Raw genomic sequence first — 13,742 nt, 5'->3', positions numbered from 1 at the left:
GAGAGGCCACAACAGTGAGAGGCCCGCGTACCTCAAAAAAAAAAAAAATAAATAAATCGAGATTTCCCGGAAATGGAAAACAAACCTCTAAGAAGAGCCTCACTCTTCTTAGATCCCGTATTCTCTTCCGAATTCCCAGCACCTCAAAGGAAAGCACTGTATTTAAAAAGAACAGGTCCATGGCCCTGCCATATTTGAATGTTTGTAAAGTCAGGAAGAAGAAAGCAGTAACAGAAAGTTAATCTTTGCTGCGAATCCCCTTTTCTAGTTCCCTTTTTACAAAGTCAAACGCATAACCTGAGAAGACGTACAACACAGTACGCATCAGGACGGAAGAGCGTACCACCCTCGGGTTAACGGCCATTCTGTGACTCTTTTTTAATTAAGTAAATGGAATACAGCAAATCCTGATCCCTAACCTCCCAGAAGCCTCCCCGCCGGTGTCCAGTTTCCATTACATCCAGATGGCAGTCAACGGAAAAAGCGGCGGCCATTCTTCACCCCCTTCCCACTACCCTTGCCAGCTCCTGTGTCACAAAACTTCCCATTCAGGGAACACGGCCTCGTCATACAGAGCACTCACATCCGCAGTACAGAGGCAGAAGGACCGCGGCGGAAACAGCAACAAAACAGCTGTTTTTTTTTTTTTTCTCTAGTGAAATCGTCCGCCAGGGTCCCGCAGGCACAAATTACGGAGCTTGGGCCTTCTGTGAACGGAGACCCCAGCGCCGCATGGTCGTGGGAACCAAACAAAGGAGACCGCCGCCATAACCCCTAGAGCAGGCCACGTTCCCCCCTGCCCCCACTCAGTGTCCGCAATCCACCCTTCACCTATACACCAACGACACCTTTGGGCCTGAAATCGGTGCCGTTCATTGAGAGCCGAACGCCCTTGACACAAAAACAATGGTCTAATTTCGCTCACCTCCCTCCATCACTAACCAGTCGGTACTAGCACATGCGCGCCTCTGCTACAATCGCAAGCACATACAAAAGCCGCCATTATGCGCGGTCCAGGTTTAACAGCTAGACCAAACCAGAGTGCTACCAATTCGTTTTTTTCTCCACGCCGCCTCTACATGCTTTAATTCAGTCTTCTCCCCCGTTTGCCCACAGTCCAACCACGGCCAAAGGAACCCAGTACGAGTAAGATGAAGGTGGCTAGTTAGCACTGCACCATAGGCCACATTAAGCCAAGGAAGAGCCCCAAGTATGAAGGCCTAGATAGAAACATTTCGGCTCACCTGCTGGTCCAGCCCGCGCTCATTTCCCGGCACGTGACTCATGCCTGAAGAGAAGCGAGAACTCCTGGTCTCCTACTGCAGGTCTAGCGTATCCTGCCAGACCGAAAGAGACCCAACGTGAGTACTTAAGCGGTCCGTCGTCCTCCTCCGTCCCCCACCCCCGCCACCAACCGCTTTAACACTACATTCACTTCTCTACGGAAAACCTGTGTTCCTTTACTCGTAACCTCGCGAGATCTTCCAATCAGTCCCGTTCCCGCAACGCTCTCAAAATTCGCGAGAGCTTTATTTCCCCCGCCCTCGCCCGAAGTCTTGGAATCTCTGGGAACTAGCGAAAACTCGCGGAGTACCTCTTTCAGTCACTGTGTGGGCGGGGGTGGGGGTTAAACATGACGCCAGTACACCGCAATCTTTCTCACCCACCTCCTAGCTCTTTTCCCTGCTCCTTTCTCTAGCGCTCTGCCTTTCCCTTCTCTTACAGTTTGAGGAATCTGAACTTGTGTAAAATGTCTCCGTTCCACCTGGCCCTCTCCCGCCTTTGGGAAGCTTCCCCAAAGTCGAAACTAGTCAGATATACCTGCATCTAAGAAGGTTGAGGGTCACTTGATCCCAGGTGTCGAGCGAGTTGTAGAGCAGTCAACGATGGCTTGAGTAGAATCGTCTGGCTGGGTGGGCGAAAACAGAGACTGGCAGACGAGCTAGGGGAGGGTAGATAGGAGTAGGAGAGCCGGGAGGGGGAGGTAAGCGGAGGGGGAATTCGTAGCGCGGGCGGGCGGACGCTGCTCGGCCACCGTGGCTTGGCCAGGAACCCGAGGCACCTCCACTTTGCAGGCAGCGACTGTGCCCTTCAAGCTCGTAGGCACTCCGGGTGACGGAAACAATGAAACAATTGTACGGTGAATGACGTCGGTGATGACAGACTTTCCCGGAGGGCCTCTCTTCACCCCTCCCCCACCGCGCAGGTACTCACTTTGCAGCAAGTATTTGGTTTTACCCACTGGTGGCCGCTAGTAGTGCACCTCTCCAAAACCACAGGGCCCTGGGGGGTTCAGAGCTACACTGTTGAAACCCAACAGGCCCAGGGCTATTTGTGGATAGGGTAGCTATCAGCCTTCTGAACAAATTTTTAAGTGATTGGACGTAGGCTCGTTATGACGCTCAGGCCGCTGCATTGGTTGTGATTTAGAAGGAAATGGGCTACTTTCACAGCAGGAATCGCTTCCTGTTGGAAGATTCAGCGCCATAGTCCTCTTAAATGGAAGAAAACGTTGACTACTGGATCCCTGGTTTGAAGTGCAGGCTAGCTTATACTTAGTTCCTTAAAAAAAACGCTATTCCATTCTTCTTACTGAAAAAAGAGTAACTGCATGGTAGGGTCTCCTCCTTCTAGGGTTCAAAAAGCTGTATTGTCAAAAAACACTGCCACAGAAAACGCTTTTTACTTTTTCAATTAGAAAATGTAAATATTCAAAGGTGGTTGGAACAAGTTGCTTTACTGCTTTGTAGACTTGTAGGTGTAAGCTGTTAGCCCTTTTTATAGCAAACATTTTGTGACAACACTTTTACCATTCTAAAATTAAATTCATAGATAATATAAATTAAACCCACAAATGAACTTTCTCTGCAAAATGACCTAATTGTACTACAGAGAAATGTAAGGAAAATGATATATAATAAAATATTTAGTATGTAAATATCCTGCACTACTGAAACAGGAGGTAAGGGGGCAGGGCACAACTTCTAAAAAAAATGACATAGCCATTGTGGATATGACACAAACTAATTAGGCCCAAGATGGTACAAGATTGACTTCCAGTGGACCTAGAGCCTAATTATAGGCTCATTGTAATACCTTAGCATCTAAATGATATACCTACTGGCACCTTGACAGTTCAGAGGCTAACCATAAAAGGCCAAAAAGTGTGCAGTGGCCCAATTCTTGGAAATCCCCACCCCTTCCCCCCAAATAGCTGGAATATTCCTCCCACTAATTAACCTATGAAATTACCCAGCCTGTGAAAACTAACCACCCTGTATTTTGGTGCCTCTCGCATTCTGAGACAGCCCACACTCTTATCTGTGGAGTATGTTTCTTTCTAAATAATCCACTTCTTACCTATCACTCTTGTCTCTCACTGAATTCTTTCTGTGATGAGATATCAAGAACCTGAGCTTCAGGGGGACTTCCCTGGTGGTCCAGGGGTTATGACTCCATGCTTCCACTGCAAGGGGTGAAGGTTCAGTCCCTGGTTGGGGAACTAAGATCCTGTGTGCCTTGAGGCTCCGTCAAAAACAAACAAACAAAAGAACCCGAGCTTCATTAAGTCCTGAGACCAGGTGTGTGATCTCAATTAAAAGACAGTAGGGGACTTCCCTGGTGGCACAGTAGTTAAGAATCCGCCTGCCAATGCAGGGGACATGAGTTTGAGCCCTCTTCCAGGAAGATCCCACATGCTGCAGAGCAACTAAGCCCGTGCACCACAACTACTGAGCCTGCATGCCGCTACAGAAGCCCGCACGCCTACAGCCCGTGCTTTGCAATGAGAAGCCACCACGAGAAGCCCCTGCACCGCAACAAAGAGTAGCCCCCGCTTGCCACAATTAGAGAAAGCCTGCGCGCAGCAACTAACACCCAACGCAGCCAAAAAAAAAAAAAAGTAGGGTCTTCCCTGGTGGTGCAGTGGATAGGACTCCAAGCTCCCAGTGCAGGGGGCCTGGGTTCTATCCCTGGTCAAGGAACTAGATCCCACAGTTATGCCACAACTAAGAGTTTGCATGCCACAACTAAGGAGCCCTCCTGCTGCAACTAAGGTCCAGTGCAACCAAATAAATATTTAATAAATAAATAAAAAATAAAAGACAATAGGTTCTGGCTGGTTTTGAGTCAGCTGTGGGTTCAAGTCCCAGTCTGGGTTTAGGATGGATTTGAGTCCTGGTATGTGGGTTCAAGTCCCATCTGAGTTGTGCAGTTTCACTACCACAATAATGATAGTCAAGCACTTCTCCAATTCTGCCATGAAAACAAATAAAATGTGTTCAGAACTCAGGTACATAAACAGTGTTGCCATTGGTGATATTATTTTCCAAAATAGTGAAAGCAATAGAAATTTACCCTTTAATTATAATAGTAGCATTCCTGAAAACAAATCCCAATATGTTGAGACTAGACAAAAATACTTTGTGTTTACAATCCTATAACCTACCCACATACTCATTTTAAATTATTTAAAGGTTACTTATAATGCCTAATACAATGTAAATACTATGTAAATAGTTGCTAGTGTGCAACAGATTCAACTTTTGCTTTTTGGAACTTTCTGGAAAAAAATTGTTTTTTCCAAATATTTTTGATCTGTGATTGAATCAGAGGATGCAGAACCCAAGGATATGAAGGTGTGACTGTATATGAAAGGAAGTGTTCTGACAACAGGATTTTCACCATGTGAAAGAACTGTTCATTGCATTGCAGGACAGCTAACATGCCTGGCCCCCATGCCTACTAAAATACCAGTACCCTTTGCCAGTCACTGCTCACACAAATTTGCACAATCCCCTCTTGAGAAACATTAGGTTTGATGATCTTTAGCGTCTTGTCCAACTCTGAGATTTGTGAATTCATATTATGGAGCACTTTATGAGTTGTATCCTTTTAGTTTTTTGTTTCATGTAGACCAGGGCAAGTATGAAGCTGAGAGTCAGAAGCCATGAATTCTGGCAGCTCTTCTATCTGTATGTTCAAATTAGCGATAACAGAATTTAATGACTACTGGGTCTGAGACTGATTTACTTTTGAGTAGTCCTGGAGTGCAGGTACTGTCACTGATGCACCTAAAAGTGATTTGAAAAATAGCGGTTTTCAGGACTTCCCTGGTGGTCCAGGGTAAAGAATCTACCTTCCAATGCAGGGGATGTGGGTTCAATCCTTGGCCGAGGAACAAAGATCCCACATGCCGCAGGGCAACTAAGCCAATGTGCCTCAAGAGCCTGAATGCTGCAAACTACAGAGAGAAAACACGCACTCCAGAACTAGAGAAAAGCCCGCGCCGCCGCGAAGAGCCCACGCCCACAATGAAAGATCCTGCATGCCTCAATGAAGATCCCGAGTGCCGCAACTAAGACCCAACGCGGCCCAAAAAAAGAAAAATAGCAGTTTTCCATTTGCAATTAATTATAACTCATAGACATACTCAGTTCCAAACAATTAGGATGATTTGCTAATCAATGTATTAGTAGTATCAAAATGAGAAGCAAAAGAGAAATCTTTGTGTTAAAATATATTCACTTTGCAAAAGAGAATACACCTGAGACAGCTAAATGAACCACCTTTTCATAGCCTCTCAAGTGACTTTACCATTAAGCAATATTTTCCACTCTAACATTTTACCATGTTCTACTGTAACTGCCTTTTCTCCTGGAAGAGTCTATCAAAGGAAGAAACCCGTCACTGTCAAATAAAAATTGGCACTTGCCATCTGCCTATATAAGGATTAAATCACAATCTATTGTAGCTGCTGACCTTCAACACCCCCTGAAAGGAGTTCAGGGTGGACATCAGGAATGAGGCCCTCTGTGCTCTAGAAAATAACTAGGATAGCAGACCTTCAGATAGTTAGATATTTTCAGAAGACGATTTTATGAGCCCAATTCTTGTATCTCCTCATATCTAGAAAATCACTAAAATCCTTCAAGGTGACCTCTGCTCCTCGTGACTAGCAGTAACCCTCATGAGACTAGCAGCAAACTTCTGCAAAAATATGTGCTTGATTGCATATACTCCCCCTTCACCAAAATCACATATATACTGAGCATCCCCCCACCTCCTTGGAGCAGTTTCTCAGAGCTATCTGATATCTGTCTCCTGGGCTATAGTCGTCATTTTGCCCCCCAAAAACTTAATTCACAACTCTCACATTTACTTTTTTTTTTTTCATATCACAATCCTAGCACTCCCCAGATGTGGCGGCCAATGAATTTTTGATTACAAGAGTATACCATGTCTTATGCAGTCACAATAAGGAGTCTGATAAAGCATCTGTCTATACTCAAAATTCTGCAATTTTTTTTTTTTTTACTACGCTGTGATTCCAATCTCTTAAGATAGACGTGATATTGGGACATGAAAGAGATAGGGATAACAAATAATTATTATAAAGATTATAAGGATTGATAATGATGCAAATAATGTACACAAACGACTCAAGCAACCAAAAACCATGCAGAATACTAGCTATAATGAAAGGCATAGTAAAAGGTATCCCAAGAAGAAGAAATCTGTCTTTAATGAAATTCACTATTGCCCCCCCAGACTGACACTTCTTTTAAGTATGTTAATTACAATCAAAAAAGGAAGGAACTCCCCGGTAAACAGAAGCATAGTAATAGGTATGCAAACAAAAAACAGATTCCTGTTGAGACTCACTTTAAAGTGTAACTGACCTTTGGGTGCTGTCTTCTTGTATTTTGTGGGAAGGTGTAGTGACTTCAGATTAAAGCAAATTACATACAAATGCCTGATAAGACAATTAGAAGAATATAAGAATGGGCAGTGATTATAGATATTTGACCTGCAATATTGCTATAAACCCTTATTCTCAGAGAGTGAAATCTGAAACTGATAACACTGGAAGTATTTTAAGCAATTATACCTAATTATATTCTCAAATAGTAGGACCTGGCATGGAATTCACTTTTCATAAAGATGGAAAAATCAAAACTGAAATTATATCACAGGGCATTTTCTCCAGTTAGTATTGTTGAAAATATTTTAAAACATGAGACCCAGTGAATTCTTGACTTCGTTTATGCAAGTAATTGTTATTAAGAGAAATGAATAACAGGGAAACACTCTAAACTGGAGAGAAAGGGGCAAGGAAACTGTTTTGGCTTGATAAAGATGGAAAATCTTCAGAGTGCTGTGAAGGGAGGTTACACATATAGCCTCTGGGATTCCAGGGTATATCATAGAGAACAGGGACATTTGATGTAGAACTTGAAGACAGGCTATAACCTCACAAATGAGGGCTATCACTCCTATCTTATTTTATTTTCTATTTATTCATTTGGCTGTGTCAGATCTTAGTTGCAGCAAGCGGGATCTTTCGTTGTGGTCCTTGGCCTCTCTAGTTGTGGCCTGCAGGCTCAGCAGCTGTGGTGCAAGGGCTTAGTTGCCCTGTGGCATTTGTGATCTTAGTTCCCTGACCAGGGATTGAACCCGCATCCCCTGCACTGGAAGGCGGATTCTTAAACACTGGACCACCAGGGAAGTCCCCACTTGTATTTTAGAATCAGATGCTCTATACGTTATAAAAACAATTCACTCCTTTACTACACCTTTTTACTTCATTATTAGGAATTTACAGGGCTTTAAAATTTTTTTCAAGTTTTTGAAAATGTCTCTAGACATCTTAAGATTATCCAGCACAGCATTTTCTATTAAAAAATACAGAAGTGTATACTTAGGCAGGACTGAATCTTTCTTCTGTGAATTCTTCCCATATGCTGACAATACTAATGTTCTGAACAAATAACCAGGAAATATATATTAGGGAAATACAATTATGGACTGTCCATGAATAGCACAACTCACAGAATAGATGACACCTCCAGAAGCCAGAAGGAAAGCCAGAAGGGAAGGTGTTTGGAAGTCATATTTATTTTTTCTGGGAAGGTAAATTTTCAACTACTTGCTGAATGTGGTTAACTTTATATAAAAATAGCAGCATTAAGTGTTGCCAGGCACTGTTCTAAATGTTTCACATGTATACGCTCATCTCATTCTCATAATATATCTGTAAAGAAGATACTGTAAAGATCTGTAAAGAAGATTCTGTAAAGAAGATTCCCCATTTTGCAGGTAAGGAAACAAATGGACAGAAAGGTTACCAAAACATTTTCTACATCACAGAGCAAATTGGTGGTTTTGTTACTGAAGAAAGTTCCTGTGCCCAACGCAGTGAGACCAAATAAACCGAAACACTGCAGTTTGGAGCAGAGAAAGTCTTCCTGCAGGGCCAAGAAAGGAGAACAGGCAGCTTGTGCTCAAAAATGCCAAACTCCCTGATGGTTTTGAGGAAAAGTTTTAGGCAAAATTTGAGGTGAGGGCTGCAGGGTGTGTGTCTTTCTTCTGATTGGTGGTATAAGTTAACAAGGTGATGTTCCAGGAATATTGTGCTCAGTGTGAAGTTACCATCCACCATCTGGGTGAAGAAGAACTCAGAGATATTGTTCATATGTCCCTTGAGGAGGAGCCAGGGCGCTGCCCTATCCTGTACCTTTGTTTTTGCACTTACTCCTTTCCCTGATTAGCAAGTGTTTGAATCTATGCTCTGGAGCTCAGGAAAGGTCTAGGAGGCTGAATGAGGCCTATTTTCTACAAACAAGAAACAGACATGGAAAGGATTTGTATCCAGGAGTTACATACAGTCCTGCTTGATTTCAGCTGAGCAGAGGAATTCAAGCACAGGCAGAATAATTTCAGGACTTTTACAGTTTATCATTTAGCCTTGTGCCCAGTGTTGCTCAAACACTTTCAGTTCAACAGTGCCAGCAAAATTTATCATTTTCTCCAAAGCTACTTCCTCTTTTAGTCCTTATCTCAGATGATAGCTTCATCTTCACCAATACCCAGCCTCAGAACCTTGTACTGATTTTTTTAATACTATGCTTATTTCATATCCACTAGACACAAATAATTTCCTTTATCATCATATGAATATCAAGTTAGACTCCTTGTCTCATTGTTTAGCTCAGGCCTTTATTTAAACTCGACATTTATAATGAGCAGCTTCCCTCCCACCCCCATATACTGTTTTAAAACAGTATAAATGTTTATGAGTTCCTTTTGTGTATATTCTTAAAATAGTTCCATCATTACACAACAGTGTTCTTGATTTCCTGAGAACCTCCTTATTGCTCTTTCTGACTCATCTACCTCCTTTATCTCACTCTTTACATTTCTGGCAGAGTTCTTTCTTAACACAAAGCTCATTGTGAAACCACACAGCTCAGACAGGACTCAAATCCAGCCAAAAGTCAGATTGGGACTTGAAACCAAGGTCTTTTAATTATAATCACTCACCTGGTGTCAATATTTACTGAAGCTTAGGTCCTTTATGTCTCATCACAGAAGGAATTCAGAGAAGCAAAGTGATAAGAAGCAAGTCTGTTAGCATAGGACGATTGTGAGACATAGGAGTGGGCAGGCAAGGCAGCTCTGCCCTGAGAACTATGTGGAAAAGCAGCTTTATTTAGGGAGATACTCTCTGTACGCAGAGTCCATGGCATCTGAGAAGGTGAGAAATCCTGGGAGATAACACATTTCATAAGCAGAATGCAAAATATCTCAAAAGGCAAGAGAGGCCCCAAATTATGCAATGGTTAGTTTTTATGGGCTGGGTAATTTCATAGCCTAAGGAGTGGAAGGATTATCCCAACTATTTTGGGGAAGGGGTAGGGATTTCCAGGAATTGGGCCACCTCCTACTTTTTGGCCTTTTATGGTTGGCCTCAGAACTATCCTGGTGCCTGTGGGTGTGTCATTTAAACGTTGATATATTACAATGAGTGTATGATGAGGCTTAAGGTCCACTGGAAGTCGAATCCTCCACCATCTTGGGCCTAATCTGTTCTAACCAGTTATGTAGTATCCTCAGCGCTATATCAGTCTTTAAGTGTTGTGCCCTGCCCCCTTCCCTTCTGTTTCATTTGTACCACATTACTACTAGAAAACCTTTGATATCTCCCACAACATTCAAGATAATTCAAGATCGGCTCCAAAGGAGCTCTCTGATTAAATTCTTTTCTATACTCTGATCATTTGCCATCCCTCTTGTCCACCTTGTCGCCAACGGGTACATCTACTACCATCGTTGCTGTTTCACATCACCTGTTCTGGACTGTTCAGTTTTTCTTGGACCACTCAGCATTTTCCCACCTGTATACTTTGTTCCCCTCCACAAGATACTATGTTCTTGCCTCTCAAATTCTTACAAAGTCTTCAACATTCACACACACTTTCCCTTCCCTGTGCTCCCACAACCCTTCTGTATTTTTGTTTTTTTAAAAAATAAATTTATTTATTTATGGCTGTGTTGGGTCTTTGTTGCTGCGTGCGGGCTTTCTCTAGTTGCGGCAAGCAGGGGCTGCTCTTGTTTGTGGTGCGCGGGCTTCTAATTGCAGTGGCTTCTCTTGCTGTGGAGCATGGGCTCTAGGTGCACGGGGTCAGTAGTTGTGGCTCATGGGCTCAGTAGTTGTGGCTCACAGATTCTACGTGCCACAAGTACAGAAGCCCGCGTACCTAGAGCCCATGCTCCGCAACAAGATAAGCCACCGCAATGAGAAGCCCGCGCACCACAACGAAGAATAGAGCCCGGTTGCCACAACTGCAAAAAGCCCACACACAGCAACGAAGACCCAACGCAGCCAAAAATAAAGAAATAAAATAAATTTAAAAATAAAAAGAAAGAAAAGAGAATAGAGTCCTGCAAAAAATTTAAACTACAACTACCATACCATATAGCAATTTCAGTTCTGGGTATATATTCAAGAGATTTTTCAGAGACTTGAAAAGAAATTCAGGTATTTACACACCCATGTTCATAGCAGCACTATTCACAGTAGCCAAAAGGTGGAAGGCAACTCAACCGTTCATCAACAAATAAATGGGTAATATGTTCACACAATGGGATATATTCATACAATGGAGTATTTTTCATCTCTGAAAAGGAAATCCTGTAATTTGCTACAGCATGGATGAACCTTGAAGACATTATGTAAGTGAAATAAGGCCTTCACAAAAAGACAAATAATGTAGGATTCCACTTATATGAGGTGACTAGAGTAGTCAAATTCATAGACAGAAAGTAGAAAAAAGTTTCCAGGGTATCGCCTGTGGGGTAAAGGGGAGTTGGTTATTTTGGAGAAAAAGAGATGGATCAATGATGTACCCAGAACTGCATGTCCACAATAGATAGAATTTAAACACTGGATTACAGATAAATTGAGGAAAGAAAATGTGACACTGGAATATGAGGAAGAGAGTAAAAAGAAGGGAATGGGAGAGGGAAGACCAGAAAGCTGGGAGATGAAGAGCGAGCTGAGAAGAGGCACAGAGTAGAATGTAGACAGACTCTTGACTGTGGGAGGGCCTCAATTCCATGAGAAACTTACCTTTATCCCCACGCCTAAGATACTCCTAACACACAGCCCAATCCTTGGCAGTTGAGTCCAGAGGATCCTCATCTGATGACATGTTTCTAGCCTCTCACTATTTTCTTGCACCTTCCTCTGGATCCATCTCAGCTTACCCCTTTCTCTAACAGTGAAATATGCATTTCTCAGCGTGGCATTAAAGAACTCTGCAGGAAATTTCCTGGTGGTCCTGTGGTTAGGACTCTGTGCTCCCAATGCAGGGGGCCAGGGTTCGATCCCTGGTCAGGGAACTAGATCCTGCATGCATGCCTCAACGAAGAGTCCACATGGCACAACTGAGACCCAGCGCAGCCAAAACAAACACTCTGCAGAGACCTGGATATTCTGTCCCTAATTTTACCCCCCAAATTCTATGTGGTATATTGAAAATTTAACTCATACTTTACGTCTGGTGGGAGACTGAAAGGTACTTTGTGAAGCCTCCCTTAGATCTCCTGGGATAGCTTTTACTGGTTTGCAGTGCTTGTACACAGAAGCTGAAGGCTCTGCTAATCAGTTACATCTGTAAATTTCTAGAGGATTGCACTTGGTGATTACACTCACTAAGCTGAAAGTTTCTGGGAACTATATAACCCTGATCCCCTATATCCTCTAAGCTATGATTAAGTATGTAGGAGTATTCAAGTTCTTATCCCTTGAAGCAAGGCAAGACAGTTTGTGAGGTATAATTTACACTTCAAAGCTCCTCCTGGATCAAGCTGAGGCTAGCCTTCTGAACCCATGTCCCAGCTGGCTTTTTCTAGTTTCCCCTTTCTGCTTCTTTCATTCTCTTTCAGGTTCCTCTTGAGAGTCATTTAATTAAGAATTGCATGTTGACCTCTGTGTTTAGATAATGCTGTCTGTGGCAGGGGTCTTCCCCACCTCTGCAAACCTAAGCACTTGAGTCCTGCATGTACATATACACACAAAATACATAATTTGTTTAGCTCTCAATTTTCACTCTCAGAAAACAGTGCAGTGATTACTGGTTTACTTCTCCCTGAGAGCAACCTAATGAATGTTTTCTTCACTCAACATAAAATGACTGAGACCAAGGACACCTTATCTTGAAGTTCCAGTGGAAAGGAGTCACATGTGCTATAGCAAAGGGCTACGGAGAAAGGCTTTTGGGACCTTACACTAACTTGCATAGCAGGAAAAATGTTTTAAAATAGCACACTGTCTATGGATCGTCACACTGAAGCTAAACTAGCAGAATATATATTCTGGTGATCCCTCTGCCAGATAACAGCTGTCTTAGTTCAACCTACTATGACACAGAATGCATTACTTAACAATAGACATTTATTTCTCAGTTTTTGAGGCTGGAACTCTGAGATCACAGTGCCAGCATGGTCTGCATTGGTGAAGGCCATATTCTTGATTTACAGATGGATGCCTTCTTGCCATCCTGTGCCCATATAGTGGAGAGGGACCTGACTCTTTGACATTTCTTCTTACATTTCTTCTCCCATTCAAGAGGGCTCTACTTTCATCACCTAATCACCTCCCAAAGATACTACCTGCTAATACCATATCATTAGGGGAAGCACTGTACATCTTTAAATCTGGCTATGGGTCTTTTAAATGGGGGCCAAAAGAATCCTCTCTGGCACAGTTTGATGTGAAAAGAAAGTGCCAGGGAGTTAATAACCCAGGGCTGATACTTGCCCAATTCACAATGGAATCCAGTGGACAAATACTTTTCTCTTCCTTGTACGCTGACAATCATGAGGCCCATTCTACAAGCTTCTCAGAAAGAAGATCACAGGGACACCAAACACTAGTTACCCATAGTAACTAGTAATGGATTGAATTTTCCTCTTGTCTCTTAAATACCATTCTAGGACTTCCCTATTGGCACAGTGGTTAAGAATCCGCCTGCCAACGCCGAGGACATGGGTTCGAGCCCTGGTCTGGGAAGATCCCACATACCGTGGAGCAATTAATCCCGTGCGCCACAACTACTGAGGCTGCGCTACAGCCCACAAGCCACAACTACTGAGCCTGCGTACTGCAACAACTGAAGCCTGTGTGCCTAGAGCCCGTGCTCTGCAACAAGAGAAGCCACTGCAATGAAAAGCCCGCGCACCACAACGAAGAGTAGCCCCTGCTTGCCATAACTAGAGAAAGCCTGTGCGCAGCAACGAAGATCCAACACAGTAAAAATAAATAAATAAAAATAAATTTATATAAAAAATATGCTTCTACAATGTCAATGACTAGAATGGTCTCATAATGAACAGGTTAATTTGAGGATGATTAGAGAGCATGCCCCAATTTTAAGCATCAAATGAGCAAGTCCGAAAGA

At 43.0% G+C, this 13,742-nt stretch overlaps 1 protein-coding gene across 3 annotated transcripts in view; it reads right to left on the bottom strand.

Moving 5' to 3' along the window:
* Window positions 1-2,094, bottom strand: part of LOC112396076 (ATP-dependent RNA helicase DDX3X-like) — a 14,564-nt gene extending 12,470 nt beyond the window's left edge. Inside the window, exons 1-2 of one of the 3 annotated variants that reach the window (XM_024739589.1) lie at window positions 1,822-2,094; window positions 1,245-1,337 (exon numbers count right to left, since the gene is read on the bottom strand). In XM_024739589.1, the coding sequence (XP_024595357.1) occupies window positions 1,245-1,286 (42 nt within the window). In that variant the 5' untranslated portion in view covers window positions 1,287-1,337; window positions 1,822-2,094. Of the gene's footprint in view, window positions 1-1,244; window positions 1,338-1,435; window positions 1,462-1,821 lie in introns of those variants that run through there. The other 2 variants (XM_024739603.1, XM_024739595.1) reach the window with 2 other exon arrangements.
* Window positions 2,095-13,742: the final 11,648 nt, after the last annotated feature.

The sequence above is a fragment of the Neophocaena asiaeorientalis genome, unplaced genomic scaffold (assembly GCF_003031525.2).
Source record: "Neophocaena asiaeorientalis asiaeorientalis breed wild unplaced genomic scaffold, Neophocaena_asiaeorientalis_V1.1 scaffold855, whole genome shotgun sequence".
Taxonomy (NCBI): domain Eukaryota; kingdom Metazoa; phylum Chordata; class Mammalia; order Artiodactyla; family Phocoenidae; genus Neophocaena; species Neophocaena asiaeorientalis.
The sequence above is the reverse complement of the archived record's forward strand: the minus strand, read 5'-3'. Positions and strand labels throughout refer to the sequence as shown.